We start from the raw sequence: 26,837 nt of genomic DNA, 5'->3' as shown, positions 1-26,837 counted from the left end.
TGCTGCATGTCTTTCTTCTCCCATTAAATCTGCAGCTTCTGGGGTCAGCATGAAGCCATGGAAGCTCCTACTGTCACCCTGAGCTCTGGCACTTTCAAAGGAAATGGCTTAAGTCATGATGACATAACTGACAGCCCTGCTAATACAAAGCAATTTCTCTTTAAAGCTGTCGTATCCAGTAAAGTGTTCTGTACATGTGGGATTCTGACTCTTGAGCAGAAGAACAGATTTATATAAGCTGTGGCTTGCCTGGAAGCTGAGCAAGGAAGCAGCTTTCCTGCAATATCTACAAGTTTCAAATGGATTTCTTTTCCCCTCTTTAGTTTGCCGGATTTCAGGTCAACAAGTAAACTTTTAAGTCCCGATCTCATAATGTGAGAGAAGCCTTTGGCTGTGAGAACTCACATTACCTTCAGTAAAATGTAAACCACCACCACCGAACACTAGAAATCCAAAATGGCAAAGCAGCGTAATGCCTCCTCATGCGTGCAGGAAGCATTGCTAATACACGCAGGACCCTTGTGGGACCATGCCAGGACATCTGACCCACAGCCTGGAGGCAACCATCATATATCACAGCGAGGGCCAGCAGAGCAATTCCCCTACTCCACTCCAGGGCAACTGTGGAGACCCACTCCCTGGAGCAGCTGACCAAAGCGCTGCTCCCAACAGCCTCTGGTCCTGCTTGAAAAGCACTCCCAGGCCAGTATCCCCATTCCCTTTCCCCCTTCCAGCAACTCGGCTAGGAGAGTCCTGGTTACCTCAAGGCAGTAGCTGAAGGAGCTGTTCAGTAACACCTACCATCCTCGTCAGTGCGCACGTGCACGGGGATGCTCTCCGGTCCTGGACCCACATTGGTGTGAGCCCTTACCCACACCTTGTACTCGGTCCATTTCTCCAGGTCCTTGATCTCCCAGCTGGAGTGCTCCCGTCCAATGCCATCCACCACATGCTTGGTGTTGTCATCTCCTTCCACTGCCTGGTAGGCAATGGAGTACTGGGTGATGACCCCATTGCGGCTCTGGGCAGGCGGTGGCACCCAACTTACCCGGATGGTAGTGGAGCTGGTGCTTACACACTCAACTTCTTGGGGTGGGGCGGAGGGGGCTGGGGATAAATAAATGAAGTGGGGAGATGAAGGGAAATGAGTGGAAGGACAAACCAAAACGCACAGGGAACTTTTACCCAGTCAACTGAGCACTGAACATACACATTCAGCCAGCAGCCTCCTGGTCAACCTCCTGCCTTCCTTGCAGATCATCAAAGATGGCACTAGGGGCAATTTGTATTTGAAAACTTGATGAACAGTGTGGAGACAGAAGTGCTGTTCTGTATCAGAGAACATATCTTCCCAAAGCAGTTCTGGACGCTTACTTTACCAAACACAACAAATGGCAGTGAAGGAAGGAACAAATGGCTGGGGGGAAAGAGAGAAAGGTAGGGAGAAGAAAGATGCTTTCAGTGAAGATCTGAAGCAGATGGAAACCAGAAGAGGTAGGAAGCTACAGAAGGCAAGAGTGGCAGAAGGGAAGCTCACACACCAGATTGTACAAAGGCTTGCGAAAACCTGCTCCTAGACAAGTGGAGGAAAGAAAAGAGGCTAGGGAAAGCAGGTGATGGAGGTTGGCTGGAGTGCATCCAGGTGGGCTTTGAAATTGTGATCATCAGCTGTGAGCAGCACTCTGACCCAGGTGGGAGCCAGGCACCACGTGGAAACTAGAGATAACATGGTTGTGCCGCTTCACACGTGTGCCTAGTACCTAAGACCAACTGCTTCATGCCTGCCAAACTGGTTACCTGCCTCAGTAGCTTCCTGGCCTATGGAGCCGTGCAGGGGAAGGTAGGCAGGTCTTGTTCCCTCCCAGGCAAAAACCACCAGCAGTTTGTGTTAACTTCTAAGCCCCAGCAATGTTAACTGGCCACACGGGGAGGAATGGGATCTGGCCATACTTTTCATCAGTATGAGGAGCAGCCCCCTCCACACAGCATTGCTGGGGAAGAGCAGCTAAACAAATCTTGGGAGGAAGAGAGGGACTGGGAAAGGAGACAATGACCTGGACAAAGCAGAGCATCTCTAGGACACTTGGCTGGCTCAACCCCCTTCTCCAGCCTTGCAGAACTGCTGTCCTGTTGCAACAGGGCCCCAGCAGCATGGGAGCCCTCTCACGGCGGCAGCAGCGCTCTCTCATTTGGCCTCACTACCCAGGCACGCGGCAGACAGCGTGCTTGTACAGAAGGCAAGGGTGGAAGGCTGGAGGAGGAAGGGAGCCCACCCAGTCAGGGAAGGCATAAAGGAGATGGGTGCATTCCTGGGTGCTTGCGCAGAAGGCAAGAGCCCTAAGCAGAGAGGGCACCATCACACAAAAAAAGCACACACAGTTGCTCTAAGGGTAAGAAGCTGTTTGGCCAAGCGAAAATGAAGTACAAGGCGTCTTGCTTTGCCACGGCAGGTGAAAGGCCACTTCTATTTTTCACTGCACCCAGAACCCTAGAAATGCCTGAAAGAAGGCTGGTGCGCTTCCCCATGATGCAGTTGAAGCCATCGGTGCACCAGAGCCAGCCTTCCCAAGGAACAGGGACAAGCCTGCCTACTCACCGCCTGCACAAAGGTGAACACAACCTACGTTACTCCAGATGGCAGCAGGGACATCAGATAACTAAAGCACCCAACGATTGTGCCTTGGCTTTGCTGGGCACAGGTTGGCAGTGGGAGAAGATTTGGGAAAGCCGGGGACAAGCAGGACCTCTGAATACCACTGGTGACCTCTGCACGCTGAGAACAAGGCCCACTTGCTTGCAGAGGCAGTCACAGGCTGCATGTTAACTGTTAGTGCCCACGTCTGGGATCTGGGCCCATCCCTGACGCCTGGGCTGGGAAGCCTGGAGACAGGAAAAATGGAGGGAGAGCAGTGATGGAGCTGGAAGAGATGATGCCTGAGCAGAGTCAGGCTGCTGCTATGGGGGCTACACTGGAGGAAAGAGAAGTCAAAGCAATGCGTGGAGGAAAACAGTTGCCGATGCGTGGGAGGCAGAGCGGGATCGGCCCTGTCATCTGATATATTGGAAGGGAGCAGGAGTAGAAAAATGAATCCTCACGCTCTTTTGGTTAATCAGCAGAGAAGTGGCAGGGAAGACAGCAGGAAGTTATAGCACCAAAGCGCCACCAAAAGTGAATTCAGGGAGGGCATACAGTAGACACAGTGCTTGGTGGCATCCCTCAGAGGGGACAGATGACACACATGGAAGGAGCTTGGCAAGCCTTTCCTTTGCCACTGTCTCAGAGAGGCCCTTCACATAAGAGACTTGTTCTGCCTTTGGGCCTTCACAGCATCCCTTGGGATGCAGCAGTGAGCTCCTTCTCCAAAAGCAGCTTTGGCTGGCAGTGTGGGCAGGTCAGACATTGGCTGTTGACTGGGTAAGAGTCACACACATGACATGCAAGGCAAAAACTCAGATTAACACTTAAAGAAAGCAAAATAAAACTTGGTAACATGAGCAGGATCAACTTAAAATGCACAAGGAGTGGAACTGTCCCTCCGGGGGCCAGCCAGGAGCAGACTGGGTGGCCAGCATGTACCCACACACACAGATGCACCCACATGCACACTGTGCAAACCTCTGCTGCCTCCAGGCTACTCACACTGGCCTCCCCCACCAGCCCACAGCAGCCCTGTGCACCCATCCAGCCCACCTAGTCCTTAAGCTAGGGAGAAGGCAGCCTTAAGACCCACCTTCATATTTCAAGTGAGAGCAGCATTTTAATGCTGAGGTCTGATGGGCACAGAGCTGATGCTCCTCTCCTGCATCATACTGTTTGCCTTGAGGCACTGCAGACTCCTGGAAAATTCCCCTGTGTTCCTCAGTCCCTCAAAGCAGCGGTGCTTGTACTTTTTGCAGGGTGCCCAGCAACTAAGCAAGCAGCTTAGCAGGAAAGACAGCCCCAAGTCAGCTGTCTTCTCAGGAGATGCGGTCTGAGCTGTGCTGCTGGAGAGGTGCAAAGGGGCACTGCATCCTTCTGGCCTTCCTGGACAAGCATCCCTGCCACTCCTGAGCAGAGATGCCACAAGAAAAGCCCAGCAGCAGCAATACAGACATCCTTCTCCAGCCCAATAGTGACTCATTAGCGATGATGCACCTCCTACCTTACCCTGGACTGGTTTATCAGGGCCAGGAACAGAGCCTGAAGACAGGCTCATTGGAAAGCAGGAGTCTGACTGCTCCTGCAATTTGTGTCCCACCTGAACATGTCAGCCTCCAAGGTCTAACAGCCTTTCTCAGGGCAACCAGATGGGAGTGCAGGAAGGAGACAAATTTGAATTTAGGAGCAACACTCTTTCTCTAAGTTCTAAGGCCACAGGGGACCGACCCAACCATCTAACGTGAGGTATTGCTAAGTGCAGACCAATGAATTTCTACCTGGAAGTTGTGCATTGTGCACACAACTTCTGCTGGGCTAAAGCAGAGCTTTCTGAAAGACCTGCTCACTTTGAGACCCCCACTACCCTGCCCTGGGACTGTTCAGCCAGTGGTTTGTCATCCTCACTGAACTGCCCAGTAGTAACTGCCAAGCACTCTTCTCAGAGTAGAGTGCCATCAGAAATCTTCTCAAGTAGGGGTCTGTAAACCAAGATCCAGCCACTTCGGGGATAAAACTGTTAGGTCCTTGATATAAGGAGCATTTCATTGGTCAAACTGAGGTATTCCTGTGGCTTTTGGTCAAATGTCTTCCAACCTTAGCACATTTCTCTTACTAAACAGATGCCAGAACCAGTAAGCTACTGCTCCACTGGCCAGTGAAGTGACAACTTTAAAAACAGACCAGTATGAGATCCCCTATGAGCAGACAGCACGTGGAGTAGGGCATGCGAAGATGTTTGTCTTGAAGAGCCATGAAGCAAAGGTTTCTCTTACTTGGACTGTTGTGAGACTCTGAAGGACTCATTTATGCATGGAGCCGTCTCTGATTAAGTCTGTTCAAGGATAAGAGCATCCACTGATGGAATTAAATTTAAGTGGCAGGAGAGTTGCCTCAACCTTTGCCTATCAATACAAAAGCTATCTGAAATAGGTATACAAATCCTCACACTCGGAATTTGTTCTCAATGTTCAAATATTTATAACTGCATGATCTGAACCTTTGTCCATTTTCATACCTGTCTGTTGTGCAGCACAAAGACACTATTAGCTCACTTAACAAGGTAGAGGAATCCCTGCAACTGGTATGTTAATGAAGCTGAGTCTTCCTCAAAGAGAAGGTCGTTCCAATAGTGAGCAGAGCTGCTCTTCCCTGCCCGAGCTCCCTTTCTAATGGCCATCTCAGGCTCTCGGCTGCTGTGCATGCTGGTGCCCTCCCTGCAGGGAAGGCTGCCTGCCTTTGCCAGCTGCTCACCCCATATAGCTAGTAAATCCCAGACAGACGGTGCTAACGGAAATGTCTTTTTCCCCCCCCCTTTTAATGCTCTTTGCATAATGGCAAGCCCAAAAATCGTTAGTGAAAACGAGCTTATCGCAGGGCCCTTTGATAGCCCTAATCTGCTTATGCACAGCACTTTGAGCTGCCAATCAGAGCAATGCGAACTCCTGCTCTGTGATCACATGGGGCAGTGCAAGGATGAAAGTGATATTGCCTGGGTCACCTCATTATCTAGCCTCTCTATTAACTCGGCTGCAGCTTGTTCTGGTTTTCCCTAGTGCTGCAGTCCCAGAAGCAGCAGCCTCACTTGCTCACACAACGCTGGCAAACAGCCACCTTCCCAAACTGACTCCTCCAGCTGCCTGAGAGCCACAGGCACATCTGGCCTCAAAGGATGCCTCACCTTGCAATCAAGTGTATGGACCAGGATGGACTCCTGTGGAAGCAAGGCAGCTGGAATGGGGAGTGAAGGGGTGAAAATCCAATGGTTTGGAGACAGTCACATTTAGAGCCAAACACCCATATGCTGCCTGTCCAGACAGCTTGTCTGCATGGGAGTAAATTCATAGAGATGCACAAACCCACTCAAATCAATCTCTCCAAAGCAATTTCCCAGCCTGTTTCACTCCTCCATCAGTTTTTATGAATCTACCCTTGGGGCAAGACAGCATGATCAAAGGGACAGGAGGAAAGAACTTACCACTTGGGTGTACCCCCTCTGCCAAAGAGCCCTGATCCAAAACCCCACGTGATTTTCCCCATTACAACCTTTTAGCAAACTGCGTGCCAGGTGTCCCTGCAGACCCACAATGGCAGTGGCACCAAGCAACTCCATGCCCAGGTGATGGAAACTGCTTTTGCTTTATCTTCAGTAGTGCAGAGTGTTACACACTTACTGGATTGAGCAGTTCTGGCTTCGATCATGGGGGTGTAGACTCCTACCCCCAGCTCTGAGCGGGCACCCAGGCGGAACTTATACAGAGTGTCTGGTTTGAGACCTTCCACGGCATATGAGGAAGTTGGGTCAAACTCCAACTTTTGCTGGCAAATAAAAGGAAATACAGGTTATTTGGTGTAGTTGGAGAACACAGAAAAGTCGGTGCTCAGCTCCCAGTGCCAAGGGCATAAGCAGCCCCTTCACCCATTCTGGCCCCACAGAAAATCACAGCCATGCTGCCAAACCTGCGGCAGTCCTGCAGGACTCTAAGGCATGCAGGTTCCTGGGTGAAACACAAGGACGCTGCAGGGAAGCAGACCTCTCTGACAGCCAGGCTACACGGCCTGGTGGCCAGACTGCACTCACTGCCTGACAGCTTTGTGGGAATGCTGAGTCCAGCTATACAGTTCAGATGAGGGGCACAGGACACGTGTTTGTTTCCTCTCAACAGACAGTGTCTGCCTGTGAGACAGAGTAAAGCCTTTGTGCTGGAGCAGTCAGGATGTCTAACGCACCTAAACAGTGCTGGTAAAGGCCTCGTTTTGCTGCTGCTTCACCTGAAGAGTACTTATTTCTGGCAGCTCTCATGCCACTATATATACAGGAGGAGGAGGAGGCAGAGAGGACCATGGGACACTGTGATGCTGCCGTGGCACAGTTCTCAATGTGCTGCCCTGAAGCCAGCACTACTTTTTGATATATTTAGAGCTGGACTTCCTTTAGGCCCTGGCAGTAAATGTGCAAGGGCTCTCTATAGGCCACCCTCAGTCTACTTAAGTGCAACCAGTCCCGGAGCTGCAGACACATATTGGAGACCATTTCAGACCCACCTAGTAGCCCTACTGTTTAAAGGCACCAGCAGTAAGGATGCCTCAGGGATGGTGTCATGGTATTCTAGAGCCTTTTCAGTCCCAAACCAGTCACTAGCTACTTTGCTGGGCATCAACAAGCTGCTGAGGTCACTTACACAGAAGCCAGACAGAGATTGTCATACTCCTATCACACACCTGAGACAGAAGAAACACACAGAAGAAACAATCCTGGTGCTGCCCCAGCTGAAGCAGACACCCTTCCCAAGCAGCTGAATTGTGATAACCAGCCCCAAATGCTGCTGATAGAGGCATGATCCTCACCTGAGTGCCATCCTCCCCTTCCCAGTAGAGCAGCTCATATTTAGTAATGCGTTCCTGAGAGGCAGGCAGCCACGTCAACAGGATGCGTGTATCAGACTCTGCTTCTGCCTGGAAGTCAGCTGGCTGGGCAGGAACTGGGGACCAAACACATGGTTAGTGCCAGGAGGCAGATGCTGGGAAAGAAGTTGCATGGTTTGTACAGTCTGTGTTTTGCCTTGCAAGGATCCTTTTTCATTCCTTCCGGACCCTCCCTTCTTCCCTCTCCCCTGTACTGTGTTTTTGGGACAACCCAGGCAACAACCAAGCACCTCTGGGACACAGGTAGGTGACGCTGGGAACTGTGCTCACTTCCAGCTCCTGACTGCATGCCAGCTCCTTCTGTACTCAGACCCCAGAAAGGCCCAGTACAGTTACACAGGGGACAACATCCATGTCCAGGACCTTCTTTCACATTTTTAGCACCGTACCCCAGAAAAAGACCCCGTGGTCTGTGTTGCTTACACAGACCTTGATACCAGGACAAGCTTACAGCTTAAATCTGATGGCTGTGGGCAGGGATGCCACTCTGACATGCAACCATTTGGGCACCAAGAGCGGTTGCAATGGTTGGTGCAGATCAGACACACAGCTGAGCTGCACACCACTGGGGCGGACATGCAGCCATGGCACTTCACTCCATACGTACCTCCCTGCTGTGTTTTGACCTGGATGATGTCTGAAGGGGGTCCGTCACCCACTGAAGTAAATGCCAGGACGCGGATGCTGTATGTGGTCCCTGTGATGAGGCTCCCCACAGTGGTGAGGTGGCTGTCATCAGTGTTGTGTTTCTGCCACATGCTCAAAGGCAGATGCGGGTCAGTGGTATAGTAAACGCGGTACCCTCGGATCTGTCCGTTTGGCTCCTCTGGCTGCTCCCACTGGACCAGCATGGTGCTGGCGCTCAGCATCCGTGCCTGGACTTTGAGGGGTGGACTTGAAGGAGCTTGCTCTCCTGTCCGGGCCTCGACCAGCTCACTGGGGGGACCTCTGCCAATATTATTGACTGCGATGACTCGGAACTCATACTCCGAGAAGGGGCTGAGCCCACCTATGCTATAGCGAGTTGTTGCCACTCCATCCACCTCCTGGAACTGACCCTCCAATGATTTAGGCTTGTACTGGATGACGTAATATGAAATGGGGTCAGAGTTGCCTGAATCCCAGGTGAGGGTCACGCTGGTAGCCGTCGTTTCAGTCACTAATGGCTCTGTTGGAGGTTTTGGCAGTGCTGCAATTGGAAGGCAGAGAGGTGTGATTTAAATAATTCAGTCAGCTCAAACCCTGCTATGTGCACAGGGATAAAAATGGAGCTGCCACCTCCCATTAACATTTTTCTTTAAAAGGCAGAAATCATTTCATACTCTAGAACATGCATTTTTATATTACCATATATTGCTTGAAGTGGTTCTTAATGGAAGGATAAACAGAGCAATCATGTTATTAGACGTGCTTGACGCAGTTACCAGCAGCAGGCTACATAAAGGTTATTCAAAGGGGATGCAGGAATGTTTCTATCATGGGGGTTCAGCTGGCAGTGGGAAGGTGTCTTCTGGGCTGGGCTGGTCCCTGAAGGCAGTTGTACAGCTGATTTACAAAGGGATACAGTAAAGTGATCGGAGCACCACAAGTCATCTGGAGCTATGCTCCTGCTTCCACAGGACAACATCTTAGGCTACAGAGAGTTCACAGACAGTGCTGTTAAGATGGGTGGATGGGGGAATGCCTTATAGGTCTTAAAGTCCACTCAGGAGGGATACAGCCAGAGAAACTACCAACTTCCACATCCAGTATTTCATGGGTGGTGTGTCAAACTGCAACCAGACAATAAACTGTTACACAAGAACTCTGTGACACTGACACCTCTGAAGTCTTAATGAGAATACAACTACTGCAAGGACACATTTCCAGATTTGCCGTTTTACCAAAGAAACAAGACTGTGTGAGAGAGATTTTCAGAGTACACAAGTACTTTAAGACAATAACTGAATTAAAGTCTACAGTAAGTTTAAACCTCCTACAAACCACTCAAAGTCATTAGTGACTTGTAATGCAGCTGTGCTTGACAAGGAACTAGGAAAAACGTTCAGCCCAAATTGAGATCCTCAGGTACTTCGTTCTTTGGCAAAGCTATCAGGTTCCCAGTTTCCACATGGTTCAGCTGAGGAGGGCAGGCTCTTCAGCCCAGGAGCATACCTGCTCTATGTGCCTGGGAGGATGCCATTTTGCAGTGCTACTGCAATGTGAATACTGAGAAAATCAGTGAGGGCTGAACTGGCATGGGTGGGAGGGGCATGCAACCCGCAACTAGACACCACACCACTACCCATGGAGGGCTCGGGGAGGGCAAACAGATCCCACCCAATATTACAGCCTGAAACAACACATTTCCTACAGCATCCAAGAAATTGGCAGCCTCCCTCAAGCTTTCAAGGACAGATGACACTCATCCACCCTTTCCTTTGGAGAGCTTCAAGTCTGACTTGCCAGCTCTTGGGTGTGCAGCCTGCATGTGAGCAAAGGGCAGGTCTGATACCTTCAATGTGCTTACTGCAATCAGCTCTGCGTCATCTTGCTTCTCCTATCTGCCCTGTAAACAGTCTACTTACCAGCAAGCACAGGAGAAGCAACACTGGGCAAAGGAGTTAGGGACAGAGAAAGATGTCCAGAGTGAAGGTGCAGAAAAGGCAGACAGAGAAACAAGGAAGAAGGCAGAGGGCCGAAGGAGCGGAGCAGACTGCTCCCTGTCCTGGGGGCCTCTGCAGACCTGGGGCAGCAGTGGGTGTATCATGTCCACCCAAGAGCGAGCAAGGCAGAGTTGTCGCAGGTACAAAGAGGTAAATACTGGGAACGATAAGTGCAATGGTGCAGTTCCTGCCTCCTCCCTCCACATCCAAACCTCCTCCCCATCATGCCCCTTTCTTCTATACACTCTTGGGTATGTACTACAACCAAGGCAACCTCTGAGCTCTATAAGAAAATGGGGGCTGGAAAAGGTACTGACTAGCAGGTGCTGTGAGTAAACAGAGTGGTGTATGGCTAAGGTTAAAAGCATCCTCTGAACAGCACCAGGGAAAAGAGAATTTGCTGTTAATCTCCAGGTCATAGAGGGGTAACACTCAATTCTGTGATTTGTTCAAGCAGGAACTCTGCACTGAAGGTGACCAAAGTGCATGAGGGGGCCTGCAAGAACAGACAGACTCAAAAGATAACCTATCTGTGGAAACGTGAGCTACAAATCAACTGCAAGGAGAGGAGGAAAGGGATAGTGGAGACCTGCTTGGCCCCAGATGGGAAAGGCAGGACATGTACTTCAGCCTCCCACTGGGGAGCTGTCTGGGTCGGCTGCTCTGTACCCAGCGGTCAGCAATCAGCAATAACGTCCTCTCTGGGGCAAAGCTACCTGTGAAACGACAGCAAAAAGCATGCCTTAAGGACAGCAACAAAAGAAAGAGAAAGGGAAAGAGGCAGAGCAGTAAGGGAAAAACCAAAATTGACAGAGGAATATGCAACAATTTTAAAACGCGTATATGTCCTCCCTGCATGGGGGGAGGATGCTCATTCTGGTGAGGCCCACAGACACCTCACATTGCTAGGATTAACCTTCTTGTCCTGCTCTTACTGCAAGAGGACATGTCTGTGCAAACAGCTCTCTGAGTGCAGACATCCACAGACCCCTGCCCTGGGACAGCCTGCTGCTGTGCGGAGCTGATCCTGTTGATGCACTGAACAAGCCAGAAATTGCTGGGATGAGCACAGACTCAATGAGGTTCCCTCACAGCATAACAGGGAGCTAGCCTTCCACAAGCCTGTTGCCCATCATGCCACATGCAGAGGAAATAACCTCCAAACCAAACGCTATACTGTGAGCAAGAAAAAAACGAAGTTATGGGTTTGGAAACCTTCCTTGCAAGGTGGAAAAGTCACAGGAGAGGAGACTGCAGTCAGTTCGCTGCACCCAAAAACACTCTGGCAAAGGGCTATACCGCTGAAACCAAAGTAGGGGCACCATGAGGAATAATTCCTTACCTTTGACAGTGATCTGGGCTGTGGCTTCAATCATGCCAAGGGAGGAGATGGCCACGCAGGTGTAGTTGGCAGACTGCATGATGTTATTCAGCTCCAGGACATTCCTACCGACAGGCATCTCATCCTCTTTGGTCAGTTCCTCCACACCAGCCATCCACTTCACGTAGGGCATCGGAGCACCTACTGCCACGCATGTGAGGTTCACGCTCCCTCCAGGCATCACCTCGTGGTTGCTTGGAGGGATAGAGAATCGAGGAGCAACACGCCGCACTGAAACAAGGAGGAGACAGCTAGTAGGGTCACAGAACCAGCAGAGAGCACCCAGTTGCATTGTGGGGGTATGTGAGGGGGGTTCAGCGTTTTTGCCTGTCTATGCCTCAGGACAGATAAAATGAAGTGCAAAAGCTGTTCACTGCTTTGCCAAATTACACGCACTTTTCTCTCCTTCCTTAGCCACTGGCATCTTATTAGAAGAACTCATTAAGGGATAGCTCAATCCGTTCCCTCCAAACATAGCCTTTTGAAATCATATTACTAACATGAAACATTCCTCCATTTAAATTACATCCCTCTAATTAGAGAGCATGCACAAATGCCAGTCACACACTCTCTCTGTGCAGGGCCCACTGAAGCTCTGCAAAATGGAATTACCTGCTCAATTTATTAGCTCTAGAGTAAAGCTAACCATCCCCTAAACCTCACAGGTTTTGGGCAGGAGCAGCAAAAGGGTTTCTTTCTGAATTAGCACACGTGCGCTGCTAAATAAAATATAATTCCTTTCAAAATGTAACTCAGGTTCTACCTTGGCTCAGAAAAAATAGTCACCAGAGCTGCATGACATTGTCAGGGCCTGAACAGATCACCTTGCTGGGCAGGAGAGAACTAATCCTGACAGATGTGAGATCATATCCATTTTGACAGAAGAGAGCTGGGCTGGCAGAACCCTCCCCACCTTTGTGGCAGCACTTCGGGAGATGTATTCCTCCTTATTTCATTGCACAGCTTCTCTTCATATCAATCCCTTGCTGGGTATTTCATTCAAGACTTATTTGTAAGCAACTCTCAGCTACAATAAAGCTCTAAAGCTGCCTGCCATATGCATTCCCGTCAGGAAAATGACACTGAGAAATGAGGCCCCTTCTTCAGGGTTAGTGTTATGGGCCTATTTAAGCAAGGGTAGAGAAACAACTGTGCTCGGTAAATCTTTGTCTCCTCTGGGCAAGCTCATTTTAGTCTGTAGTTAAAAAGGGAAACTGCTTGAATGTGTCTCGCCCAGCAGCCCTGCTCTCCTCTAGACTCCTCCACCAGAAAGGCAGCCCCAGAGCACTGGCTGGGTTCACAGTGACCGGCTCCCGAGGAGCCTCTCCCTCCCATTACACTCCTCCATCAGTGCGCCGGGCTGGCGGAGCAGCGAACAGCCGCAGCGCTGGCGGCAGGTGGAAATCAGGCAGGAGCCTGAGCGGTGCCAGCTCACAACACAGTCGCAGGCACGATGGGCCCCATGGGCGCTGCAGGTCGGCGGGGACGCAGCTCTGCTGGCCTGGCTCCTGCCACCATGGTGTCTCTGCAGACAGTAAAGCTGCTGACAGCCCGGTGGGCCGCAGAGGTGTCAGCTCCGCTTGCCAAGCTGACTCTCCCCAAATCAAATTTCACTAGTGCTCTCTTTGATGATTCATTCCCAAACCAACAGGCTTGCAGAAATAGACTGAACACAGAAGCTCCCACGCTAGCATGTACAACAGAGCTAAGACTTCGTGATAAATCAGACAATACTGTCAACATCGTGTGTGTACTACACATCGTCTCAGTGACAAAACAGGGCTCATTAGCTCCTTACCAGCCAGGGGAAGGATAACTTGCTTTGCCTTTTTTTTTTCTTTTTTTTTTAATATGTCTAAATCCAAAGTCTTGCTGGTTGTTTCTTTTAATCAATTATTAAATCTCAAATCAATAGCTACACGAATGATCGCCAGTGAGGCGTTACCTGACTGACAGGGCAGCACTCCCCAAACAAGACAGAACTGAAAGTGTACTCAAGTGCTACGCAGTCATGAGAATACAGAGTTAACCCGATGGATATGGCAATGGTTTAACATGATGGTGTGTATTTCCAACCAAAACATCCCAGCATCATTTGTTAAAGAGTCAGGTTTTGTTTTCCAGTGAACATGGTGTTGAATTATTCCAGGTAGAAGCTGTTCAAATTGCATCCCCATTCAAGGACGAAACCCACCCACCCAACACTGTATTAAAATAAAAAAGAGCAAACTTCAAGGATAAAGCCATAAGCGTGCACAGAGCACTCATGCACCAGGCAAACAGGCTGGCAGGCACCAGAGACCAGTACAGAGTCAGAGGGAAAGCGGTGTGAGAGCACGACAGGGAGAGGGAAGGCGCACAGGAACTCACGTACAGGGGCATGAGAAGACACGAGACTGCAGGACAAGAGGCCATGCAGGAAGGTCAGAGCCCAGCATGCACAACCATATTTTGACTCCCAGCCCTGTGAGACCAGAGGCAGCACAACCTGCTGCAGACTCCCCTGCACCCCACACTGTGCTCCTGTGTCAGGCAGTTTTCAGGGTGCTCCTGGGGCCATGCTGATCGCCAGCAGTACTGTGTCCCCCTTGATGTGTCCTGCAGAGGCAGTGCCTGTGGGTGCTGCAGCTGTCTCTCCCCAGGGAATCCAGCAGCCCACTGCCCTCTGCTCCCTTGTGGACAGCACAGGGGAGGTGCATTTCAAAAGGGGTGGGGGCTCTCTCAGCAGCACTTTGCAGGGTGAAGGGAAGGGCTGAGCCCCCTTGGAAGTGTATCTCCCCTGTCCTACCCACAGGGGAGCAACAGATATGGTTGGTACACTCATGTGCCTAGGGGAGGGATGAATGGCAGGGAAAACTCTCCTGCAGGTCAATCCATACAAGAGGGTGGGCAGGCTGCAGCATCGCCAACCTTGACATGGGCCATGCTTCCTGCACGCCACAGCCTGCAGCGTGCCAGGAAGCTGCGCAGGGCCTCAGCTCTCAAGCCTGGCAACAGACAAGCAGTTAAGCAGGCCCCTGCGGTGTATTTTTGCGACCCAGAACGGCTAAGCCGGCCTCCTCTCATTAGTACACCGTCAGAGCCACTAAGATGGGCTTATTGCTCTGCACTGGAGAGCAGCAGTGTCCAAGGCACCGCACCTGCTAAAAACGGATGCCATGTGTAGGGGTCAGCTCTCAATGTGGGAGGCAGGAGGGGGTCAGGGCAATGCCTTTGGTGAGAGATCTGGCCTGCACAACACTCTGGCAGGAGTGTATGCAATGGAAGGGATGGGCTCCATCAGCCTCCCATCCTCTTGGGGGATAATTGGCAGCTTCTTGTCCCAGTCAGTACAGAGGGAGAAGGGGAGATGCTGTCAGTTAGCATTAGTGAGAGCTGGCAGAGCTCTCACAGCAGCTTGCAGAGCACCATCAACACATTCCTCAGGCTCAAGTCAATGATTTAAGTCGCTTGCTTTCCTAGCATGAGAGTCTGGTAATAATTTAAATCAGTGTAACTCCTTAAAAAGAAGCATTCTTAGAATTTCTGTCCAATTTACAAGTCAAATCACATGGGCTAGGCACAGCCCATGATGCTACCTTAAGTGCTCCAGAAAATTTTGTTGTTCTTCATTTATTGCAGCAATGAAATTTCCCTTTTTATTACAATTTTCTTGACAAGAATTTGCAATTTTTTTTTTTAATCTTCTTTTTGGATAAAGATCAGAGAAGGTGGTTTGGAGGTTTTGCAAGAACAGCACAGGGAAAATTGCTGTGAATATTAAAATGATTTCAATGGACAATAGTATAATTCAGAGGTTTAGTGAAACCAGCAGACTGTCAAAAATGAGATTCATTGTCATTCATCCCAAGAACAGGCATCGTAAGGGCTCTGTGCTGCTCCACTATTCAGCATGCCTGCCTGTAGTGACTGTTTCCTGGGAAGTGAAGTGAAACCCCGGACTGGTGAGCAGTGCAGCACAACCTGAGCCCATGCCCTGGATCCCACAGGACAGGGAGAAAGGACAGCGCGGAGACTGGTTTCCCACTCACTGGGGGAACTGTGGGGAGGAAGGAGGGGAGCAGGCAATACAACAGCTACAAAGGTTGAGATTGAGAAATGTTAATAATTCAGCATGCATTAACATGCACATTCCTTGCCTTGAGAGCAAAGAGCATGAATTGATTGCCCGGCTCCTTTCACTACGGGAGAGGCTGTTTCCTAATGTCTCAGGTTGCCTCTGAGGGTGATGTTATCCCCTTGGAGAACCAGGGACCCCCACTGTGTGGTGCTGCTAGGGAAGGGGAATCCAAATTGCTTCTCCCCACTGGCTGTGTCAGCCACAGTACAGCTGAGCAAATGACAGCACTAACACCCCTCTCACTAGCTTGCAGAGATACAGGGACCTCCACTTGCCTACTCTTGCTTCTAGGTTTCCTTCCTGCCATGCCTACCCGGCATCGAACTCTGGGCTTCATCTTCCCCCTTCCTGGCACCCCTATCGCAGGGTCACTGGGTGCTGCCCCATGGTGATGGAGATGTGCCTGTGCTTCACACTTCTCTGCTCCTCTCCAAGGCAATCTCATCTGCTCTGGTCCTGCACCATGTCCCGACACCCTTCCCTTTGCTCTTCCTCTGCACAAAGGAGCAGCAGTCTGAAGCCCTGTTTGCTCTGAAGGAGGACCAATACTGCCTGGGCTGCTCTTCCCCAGCCCCTAGCCTAGCAAAGGCGAGTTCGGAGGGCTCTGCTCTGACTTCCCAGCTGGGATGAGCAGTAGAGTGTGATGCAGGGGCACATCTTTGAGAAGGTGAGACTGCCTAATTTCATTGGTCCAGCCAGGCAAATTGGATAATTCTTGGTGCACAGGTATGCTCTTGCCTTTGCCACACTGCTACCCTGCCCCAAAATCCCGCCTTCCTCAGGAACCACCTCCTCAGAGTCAGGAATGAGTGAATTTAGGAGATATCCTCAAACATCATCATCAGTCTGCGTGGTTTACTCATCTGTAGACACCTTTCATCTTTCCCTAGTGCTATCATTTTAAGGAAGGACTTCAAATGGAAAGGCAGTTGCTGGAGTCTCACAATCTATTGACAGAATCAACAGCAGGAGAGAAAAAATTGGAACCAGAAAAAAATGCATTTACAGTCTAATCTTGTGCTCAAACAATGCTGTACTATTTATGCTCCCAATGCATCCTTGAATGCTGACATTTTATAGACAATTTCCAAAACAGGGCCTTGCCATTTTTGGATTATATTTCAGCTATAACTTTTAGGTCTAATTATTTGCGCTGACAACCACATATAAAAGAGGATATATCATTACAGTGGTGCAGCACTGGAGACACATCAGCATTCAGCATACTGACATACTAATAGCAAAGTAAGGGAGAGCAAGATTGTGGAGCTATGCAATTTGCATTCACTCTCTGAAATTTCTCTGATGAAAATAACACAACATTAAGGAGGGGAATAAGAGAAAAGATCCACTGTATCAAGATAAAATACTCGTTAATAAACAACCTTGTAGCAGTCACAGTGCAATAATTAAATGCATGGTTTAGCAGTACGCAGTTTTAAGTAAAGCTGGAAAAATGTAAGATGTAATTATCAGTGCCAAACAAATTATAAGCATGGCAAATCCCAATGGAATATTTAGAAACTAATTTCTGGCTTCACATTAAATATTTGCGTACGTGGGTATTTTTGGTGGGGTGGGAAGGAGGGGTCGACACAAAGAATGAGAAATAATCTGCTCCCGCTGGCTTATATCCATTCTCAGCTGCCTCCCCTCAGCTAAACCATGCGGCTAAAACGTTTAAGTGCCTTGTCAAAGGTTTATTCTCCAGAGGTGCCTGAGCCATCACAGCGGTGCTCCAAATTCACTGAAATCTGGGAGGCTTTGGGCCTTGGCTTCAATTTCTTCTCTTTTCTTCCTCGTTCTCATTTTTCACCATTGTCTTGGGCTCAGGTAATTTCATCCTCTACGAAATCTATTTTTAGATCTGTTTTAGAAGGTAAACAAGGGCCCTGTGCCTCAGTACGATCTAAATGAGAGCACGTTCCAGGGACAGAAACGGGAGTGAAGTCAGTGTACTGGAACAACTACTATGACAACTTGTTAAAACTTGTTCCAGTGATGATTAGAAGATCAGCTCATGCAGCTGCCTGATGCTATGTGCAAGAGGAGCCAGGGTCTCTTCTCCATACCACCCAGGAGCAGTGCTGGGCTAGAGAGCCACTGCAAGCATCCTTCTCCTTCAGTGTGTGGGGAGAGACGGACCGCATGGTACCTGTATGGTGAAGTAGTCATCTCTGGAAACCAGCTTAGGATGCCTGCCAAAACCACCAGCCTTCCTCAGCATGAAATTATGAGTGCCTCAAGCTAGTTCTGGAGCTAGATTCAATTTAAAAGCTGGAGTTGCCTTTCACTATTGTCCTTTATTCACCTCTGGCGCTCTGAGGGCAGCGGGACAGATCAGGTTTTGCTGAGTGTCTATGAGCTCCTGAGCACGTCGCGATGGGCCTCCCTGAGCCATGCCACGTAAGGCTGAGGCCCCTGCCAGAGCTCCCTGCTCTCCTGCCAGCAAGAGAAAAGACCCAGCCCCAAGGAAGAAAGGAGAGGCAGACCTGCTCATGCAAAAGGCCCTCGTCCAAGCACGGAGAACTGACCATCCCCCAGAGCAGGGACTGCCAAGGAGCAGGGAAGCTGCCTCAGCACGAGGCCCTCGCATCTCTCAGCCTGCTGCCCTATGGCAAGGGAGGGCAGCATGCTGGTCCTTCTCCAGCTGAGATCAAAAGTAAGCTTTTTGCCTCTACAAAAGTTAATTTTTAAATTTTTAAAGCTACAGGAGAAACTGAGGAACATGCTCTCCCTAGCAGCTCGTGAGGAGACTGGAGATCATTCTGATCTCTGCTACCAAAGACTGCTCTTGATCTCTGGCCAGAAAACAGCAGCAGTTTAGGGGTATTACGCCGGCATCTAGCACAGGTAATGGGTTAGAGAGGGACCCCACATACAGTAGCATGCACTTCTTCCCACCCTACCTTTGAAGAAAACCACCCTGACTTGTATTTGCATGCAAAATATATTTTGTGCATTTTAAATCTCAAGCAACAAAGGCATGCAAGCAAAGTATCAATGCCATCACCAGAGTCACAGCAAACAGTAAGCAGATTTCATCAGGCACACTGTGGCCGTGCCTGGAAGGGAGCCAGAGTCTGTAGGGCCTCCTCCCCCTTTGGGGATGGCTCTCCTCTCCCTACTGGAAAAGTCCCATCTGACGTGGCGTACTGTAGATGGATAAGAAGTGAAAAGGACCAACCTTCTCGCTGATCTGAGAGATGAAAGTTTGTTTTGTTTGATGGCAGAGTGCGATGAAGATGAGGAGGGAATAAAAAAAGACAAGGAAAAACACAGAGAGTAAAAACAGGCCAAGCTTCATCTGTCCGCACACCACTGAAACGACAAGACAAGACTACAGAGGTCAGCCATGTCTTCCCACCGTGCACACACACCACTCCATGTCACGGGCAGGAATGCGCTGCACTCGCACTGCTCTGGCCCCGGCCGGCCCCTTCGCCTCCTGACCCGCTCACCGCTCCTCCAGGCAGCGCGGAGGGGACCGCACGTCCCACACATACTCACATGGAGGGTGCTCTGGGGGCGGCCCTGCGCTGGGCCAGATGCTGGAAGCACAGACACGTTTACACATGCAAAACACTCACACACAGAGCAAAGGACTCCAGCCACCACACAGACTGATGTGCTCCCACACACCCACTCCAGCTATAAAGATGATGGCATAGGCACTTTAAACCCATTGAGCACACACTGGGAAAAGCATATACATAGATCCGAATTTTATCAAGTATGAGAGAAATGTTCCAAGTGGTGAATGAAAATCTTCTACCATGAAGAGCTGTTCTCCCTCTCCAAACAAAGAGCTAAATGCAGCAGAGAGGTATTAGGCAAGTGACAGACATGCGCAGTCTCAGCTGGGCTCAGTTTCGGGAGAGCCTTATTGATACACTGTGCTGTGAGTGAGAGCTGGACAAGAAATCAGAAGGACAAAAACACCCAGAGAGAATTGAGCAGGTCCCAGTTTTTGTTCCTGCGGGAGAGACAGTAGAAGGTTAGTTGCATTTTCCTTATAGACAAAGGAGATCTTATTTCTCTAGCAGGAGTGACCTCACTCCAGCTACAGATTTGTGGCGTATCAGCTGTAATGGAACCCTCACTTAGAGGATACAGAAGTGGATTTGATAGTTAAAGACTGCTTATGAGTCACATTTTTGATGGGGGAAGGAGAAGGTGGGGGGAGGAATTTGCTTTCCAGCAGAAACACTGCAAATTAGACAACAGTACATGGCATTATACAGTGCAACAGTACAGTCAGCCATTTCCAGCAATTAGAGGACAGGATTTTAACCAACACTGACATGGTACAAACCAGGCAACAAACTGCCAATAACAGCTACTACAGTGGCCTACGAAGTGTAATGGAGCTTGCAGGAGAACAGCGAAACAGTTGTTTACATTTCTCCAATTGAACTGATAGCAGGGGACCAGAACCAGCCAACTTGGAGCTTAACCGGCCCATAAGCAAGGGCCACATCCAGTGAGGATCACCGCCCAGACATCCCCAAAACAAACAGTCCCAGCTTGAGGCCCAGGTTTCCTCTGTCCTGCTTCAGACAGTGGAATTACATCTTCGTCCACAAAACATGAACATAAGGCTCATTTAATCCTGTGAGACTCTGTGATGGGAGGGAACCTCTTTATTGCTGCTCCCAAGCCACCACTTTATTTCCTAATCTAATGGAGTGTATCACATCTGCATGGCCTCAGCAGACAGCAAGGGGCTTCTGCCTTCTGCTCAGCTCTTCCCAACAGGGAGGACTTGTTTCCTGCCCTTGCCCAGGAAGGACAGTGCTTCTGTCAAAGCAGGCATACCTGTGGATGGCTGCATTTCTGGAAAGCAGAACTAACAGGGCAACACAAACTCCAAGTGCTGCAAGCATGGACCAACCTGCTGCACCCGCTGGGACTGTGTGACTGAACAGCAAGAGGCTGGTGAAGGGTGTATGACTGGGGGATGATGCTGAAACGGCTACGGGAACACGCATCCCTGCTGCAGAATTGCAGAAGCTGCAGAGCTTCCCCCTGCCCTTGGGAAGAGCTGATGGACCCCAGCCATAGCAGGGGGATTCGCTGTGGTGCCACTGGGCCTGCCCGGGGGCGAGGTGAGGGGTGCTGCTGCAGCTGGGGGACAGCCAGGAGCTTTGTTTTCAGGAACCTGCCAGGGATTGCACTGCATCAGTGTGCATGAACAGGAGCAGGCTCTGGCGGTGGCTTTCCCCACGTGTTGACACTTCAGATTAGAGTTGGAAAGGTGAGGAGACACATGTGAAACACGCTAATTCAAACAGATTACTTTCTGGTCTGTCAAACAGGAACAAGTTTGGGGCCTGCTATTTGTCACTAATTGCTGGATTATCTCTTAATCTCTTATTATATTAGTGGCTTATGGGAAATAAAAACCAGTAGCAGGCTATTTCAGAACAGCTATAAGGCAACAGGGAACACCTGGGCAGAAAGTTCTCTCTCCTTTCCTTTTAGTTAATACTTAAACAGCTGCTGCTTTATCTGAGATAAACCTGATAAATTGAAAGTTTCATCTCCTTATAGATCCCATTTACACGCTCCCTTATCTCCAGTTCTCTATCCATGTCACTCCCAAGCTAAGAAGCATGTTTTTACCAACATTTTTTTTACAAAACAAATGACTGAGCAGTGACAGTAAATAATGTCTGCCCCCTCCCAAGTAGGGACACAGGATTTTAGGCTGGGGTTACCCAGAACATCCCCTGTGCAGAAAGAATACCACAGCTCACTAGGCACACTACCATGTTCCCACAAACACGAGCTGCCTAGCAGCTGATTTACACATGCCATTCTGTGCAAAACAGAGCGAGTCAGGTCACAGCAGAAATGCCACCAGAGGATAACAAACTCCAGAAGGTAAAAATGGGGCTCTTTTTGAGATCCAAGTTGAAACAGCGAAACAGCAAAGAGCGAGGCTGTTTCAGAGACGTGTCTGCCAGCCCTGACTGTCAGATGGCTCCAGTGCTCTGCAGGCAGAAATTCCCATGCCGACTGAATTTGGCTTTTACCCTGCCACAGACATGCTGATCTTATGCAGCAGCAGCAATACTCTAACCACAGCAGCTTGTTGCAGAAAGAATGAATTTGGGCTTCTGGGAGGTTCTGCTTTTGTGTATTCTTGGGCATTAGCTCCCTGAAACAAGGCAGGGGGCTGTGGCCAAGATACGAATGCACAGGTCTGAGAGTTTAGATCACTAGCTCAAACAAAGGAACACATTTCTAAAGCTTTCTGGAGTGGGAAGCTAATACTTTCCTGAAAGCAACAAGAAACTTCATTATCCCAATTGGCTCTGCAATTCTGCTGGGAGCTGCCAGCATCTGTCCTGTGCTGAAAACCCTCTGGTGCTATGCAAGATATTAATATGAAGACAAACCTGGGCACTTTGGAATCCAAAAGACAGAGGTTAACAGAAACCCAGATGGGGATGAACCTGTTCCTGCTTATCTCCAAAAGCACATCTTGTGTCTCAAGGACTCCACACAAATCAAATTTTATCCTTTACAGCTTTTAGAGGTATAGAGAAACAAAAGGACAGATTGTCTTTTTTACGCCAGATTACATGAGAGTAAGACAACCTCCCATTATATGCAATGAACAATGTTCTCATGCCACAGTGATGAGTATATTCCATCCTAGAGAGACAGACAGGATGCTCAGGGCACCCAACCGTCCTTTCCCATTCACAGTGCACACACATGCATGCATGAATTCAATTAAAAGCAGAAAACATCAGAGCACCAGAGGTGGATATGCTAACCCTTTGTGCAAGTGGATATGGAAGGGGAGGGAACAGACATTTCATCCACACAGATATGCAGGCCTAATTATTCCACAGACGTCTGCGCAGGTCATGTGGGGAGGAGAGGGAAATAGGTTTCAAAGTCCATTTCTGTGTTGTATTATTATGCACTGAGCCACCAGCCACTCTCCTTCTATTTTCCATAAAGGTCATTTTACAAATAATCAGACTTGAGCCTCGCACTGCACTTTTAACCGCCAAAGGACTTTGACGGAATAAAACTGTTAAGCTTATTTAGCTGAGTTCTATAAAGCACACTGAAATCTTTAGTTGAAATGTGCTAGCAGGACAAAGAATTATTATTTATTAAACTGTGATCATTATAATCATTACGGCATAGCAAAATGCTCATAGAAACACTGACGGTGAACACACTTCACCCCAGGAGAAAACACGACAAAAATATTCATAGTCATATATGGGGAAGAGAACTTGGCAGAAGCCTCTCCTTGCCTCTCTGGCTCTGAAACCAGTCAGCTCCAGTATGAGAATACATACAGTCACAGCAGCAAGAACCACAGTGCTGACTGAGCAGCAAATGTCTGCTGGTGCTGAGTGCTGCACAGCTCTGGCCACGCTGCCAGCTGCGCTCACCCTGAGCCTGCTTACAACTAGCCGAGGTGCATCTGCTCAAACTGTATCTGCTCTGGCTTTGGCTACAGCAGTAGCTTCAACATGGAGCAGCACCTGGGGGCAGAGGAAATGAAGTTTAAAATACTAAAATCCCATAAAAAGGAGTGTACTTTCTTCATCGAAGGGTCATTGCTCTCTGCTGAATTGCTGTATTGCAGCATTATCTTGAGGTCAGCAGTGCCCAGAGTGTACACGTGGAGATCATGGCCCGTCAGACCCGTAGTCCTCCTCAGCCATATACCAGCTGCTGAGGGGTAGTTACCCTGTGGTCTGATTTTGCTTCTTCTGATGGTCCAGGGCAGACATCTGTCCAAAGCAGCAGTTTGGGTCACCCAGCCTGATTCAACTGCCTGTTTGTGTTTCCTGTCATCCAGGCATCTACCTCACAACTCTCTCCAGTCTTTGCTTGTCTGTGACGGCTGCCAGGCCCTCAAGCACTGGCGGTGCCCCTCTCTGGTCAAGTAATGTCACCCCCATCAACCCTGACGAGAGGCAGGTTTAATGGAGCGCGTTGCCTGAAGTTGCATATAGCTAGGTTGTAAAAAAATGTATTCCCTGTTATTTAGCCATTTTGCAGACATCCCCAGTTTTGGTAGCTGACTGTTTGACCACTGTCCTCAGCTTTTACTCTTCTGGCAATAGCCTTGAGCTTTGACTGCTGCTGCTATTTTAGCTGTTTTAATATTACATAAGCAGAAAATGTTCTTTTTAAAGGCTTCAAGTCTTGTTGCTCCAGGCCCACGTCAGTCATTCAGAATTATTATTTACACAAGGTCCCTACTGCAATAAGCATCACACTGTCGCAAACAGACATTTTGGTGAGCTCCCTCTGTGACTGAGCCTAAGCTACCACCAAGTCGCCAAGTGTAAAACCCTGTGGAGGCAGAGAATCACTGCTAGGGGTCAAAGCCACAATCCTAATTTCATTGTGGGTGATGCCTCCTTAGTGAAACTTGGCAAATAAATCTTCAGACTCCAAGCAAATTTCCCTGCTGCAAAATGAAATACTAGCCCAGCCTTTCAAAAAGCAGATCAAGAAACCACAGATTCTTGCAGTAATACCATTTCTATCAACTGTATCCTGATTTACTAGTTTGCAATTTGGAGACGGAGGAGACAATTCAGTTTTAAATAGTCTTTCTTTAAAACCAGCTGTGGGCTGCTTCTCTACAGTACGTGTAGCATTTTGGGCCAGGGAACCTGCTGCACTCACCCCACTGGACTGTGCCTTAAAGGCCTGAAAAGCAGCACTTAAGTGAAAACTGGGCAGGAGATTTCTCATTTGCTGGGAAGTATGCAGTCAATGCTCCAGTTAAGTACTATTCTAATAGAATCTGCATTGCTCATTGCTGTAAGCAGCACTGGGGAGCATACCTAGTGAACTCCACAGTGTATTAATAAGGATACTCTATTTATACAGTCTTCCTTGCTCATCTGCTTCACTGAAGCAGGAAAAAAAATAATGCCATGTGTAAAGAGAAGGGCAGAAAAAACCTTTCATACAGGGGAAAGTGCTAAATAACAGTGTGTCCATTGAGGGGAGCACCACACAGGCCACTGCCTTCACAGGCATTTCACAGGACAAGACTTCTGGCTGAAAATGCTCCTCTTCGTGCAGATATGTCTAAAAGCTGTAGGCAAATGAAGAGTGAAATGTGTTCATAAAAACCCAATACCGCAGGTGAATCAGTGCAATTACACTATACTCCCAGTGAGCATGATGAAATGACACCACCTTTTTTTCCCCACCCTAGGTCATATCTGCCTTCTCCTCTTAAATCAATTTCTTATATGCCTTGAATCAACATCTTGGATTTTTGCTGCTAAATTAGACAGTAAGCTCTCTGGATTAGAGGAGTCGCATCTTCCACATGTTTCTATTCCCTTCCCTTCTCCCTGCAGCACCATCAAGTCCCAAATCTAATCACTGTTACGATGCACTGTGGCACATGTAACCATGGACCACAAATAGATGAGCGTTCCTTCATGGTGGTAACGATAAACATCCAGGCCAGCATGGCAAGCATGCTTGTGCTGAAAGTGCAGGACAGGAATATGCCACTGTGCCCCCTTCCAAGTCCTTGCTATGCCCCAGCCAGCCACCTTGCTCAGGCATGCTCCCTGCTCTTGCTTTCCCTCTGCTCTTGCTCCTCTGATGGTCTGGGATGTTTTCTGCAACGCTACATACATGGAGGGCTGAAGAGCAGCAGCAGGAGGCAGTCAGCTCCCAGCACTGGTCCCCAGCCCCATCCTGGCTCTGCAGCAGCGGACAGATAGACCTGTCAGTCTAGAAGCAGAAGGCTTATGAAGGTTGCTTTCCAGCACGCTTAGTAAGATGAAAATAATAGCTTCAAGGAAAATGCATCCATTTTCCTTTACAAATCCCTGGTGTGGAAATGTTTTAACTTTTAATGAAGTCCATCTGTGCAGAAGTGCTGGCTCTAAAGAATTCACAGAGACAAGACACTGGTGTAGCCTGCTCTTTCCTCCTCCTGTTCTTTCATTGATATAGGAAGCCCTGAGCAGCGCCTGGATACTTCTTCTCAGCACCCAGTATCTTCCTTTGTTAGCATGAAAAGTATGATAAAGATGCTAATGAGCCTGTGCTTTCTAACACAGCACACTCATAAAGGATTACCTGGGAGGCTAGAAAAGGGGAGGACATGATCAAAACCATAAATCCCAAGAGTCAAGAGACAAACAAACATTTGAACTATTAAAAAAACCCAGTAGGCTGTAAATAAGAGCAGGCACAAGCAGTACTGAGAAGTACACAGGGTGGAAATCAGCAGTGCTGCTCAGCTGTGCTTTCCGAGAAAATGGTCAACTTCTTGGGTATTCAATACAATGATGGTAATCATTATGAAACCACCATGCAGTGGCAGTGCAGCCGACACAATCTCCAGCATTAATTAATGTCTTCTCTAGTAAAAGATGCAGGTACTTTCTGAGGACCCTACTGGAAGTCACTGATCCATCTAATGACAACCCTGTAGGATTATCACAAGAATAAAAAAAGGGATTATTTTATTCTGCACCCTAGACCTCAGAAAGACACTTTCATTTTTTTTCCTTCCTTGTTGAAGAATAACAACATTATAATTTTTTTGTAGAACATTTGCTATCAGAAAATGTAAGCCCAAATACCATCTAGGACCTAGTATGCACAGTGAATTTTATCTGAAAATAATTTATGGGGTATCCTGTCTTAAATATACAGCAGAGCTTTATCAGGATCACACAGGCTAGAGACTGACATTGTAAAGATTATGTGCAATAAAAAGGCTTGTTCCAAAAATTTATGTGTAAGAAAATGATAGTTAACAGTAAAGCATATGTCTAAGAACATGCTTTCTTCGGTGAACGTCAGGATCATCTCACATGTGTAGACTATCCATGGCCCATGCCTAGCCCAAACAGGATGGACAAACCTTGCTGAGCCGCAAGCCAAATGCAAAATTCAGTACATTCCTCAGTCCTACAGGATTCACTTGCTAAATAAAGAATGTTCATTAGTAAGAAATCAGAAAGTTGTTAAGAGAAGGTTTTTCTACCTCTTGAAGCTCCTGTGCCTTTTTTCAGCTACAGCTCTATTGGAAACAGAACATTGAGAGTCTGAGCATGCCACAGGAAGCAAAAGCATCCCAAATACTGCAGCAAAACGGCT

General features: G+C 48.7%; 1 protein-coding gene across 7 annotated transcripts in view; it reads right to left on the bottom strand.

The window, feature by feature from the left end:
* Positions 1–26,837, bottom strand: part of PTPRF (protein tyrosine phosphatase receptor type F) — a 392,426-nt gene that overhangs the window by 64,932 nt on the left and 300,657 nt on the right. For 5 of the 7 annotated variants that reach the window (XM_055815291.1, XM_055815290.1, XM_055815294.1 and 2 more), the window contains 5 exons: positions 11,549–11,818; positions 8,169–8,750; positions 7,484–7,617; positions 6,310–6,454; positions 802–1,107 (listed from right to left, as the gene is read on the bottom strand). In XM_055815291.1, coding sequence (XP_055671266.1) covers positions 802–1,107; positions 6,310–6,454; positions 7,484–7,617; positions 8,169–8,750; positions 11,549–11,818 — 1,437 coding nt within the window. The remainder of the gene's footprint in view (positions 1–801; positions 1,108–6,309; positions 6,455–7,483; positions 7,618–8,168; positions 8,751–11,548; positions 11,819–26,837) is intronic. The other 2 variants (XM_055815295.1, XM_055815296.1) reach the window with 1 other exon arrangement.

Source organism: Falco peregrinus, chromosome 10 (assembly GCF_023634155.1).
Source record: "Falco peregrinus isolate bFalPer1 chromosome 10, bFalPer1.pri, whole genome shotgun sequence".
Classification (NCBI taxonomy): domain Eukaryota; kingdom Metazoa; phylum Chordata; class Aves; order Falconiformes; family Falconidae; genus Falco; species Falco peregrinus.
Note: the sequence above shows the minus strand (reverse complement) of the source record. Positions and strands in the feature narration are given on the sequence as shown.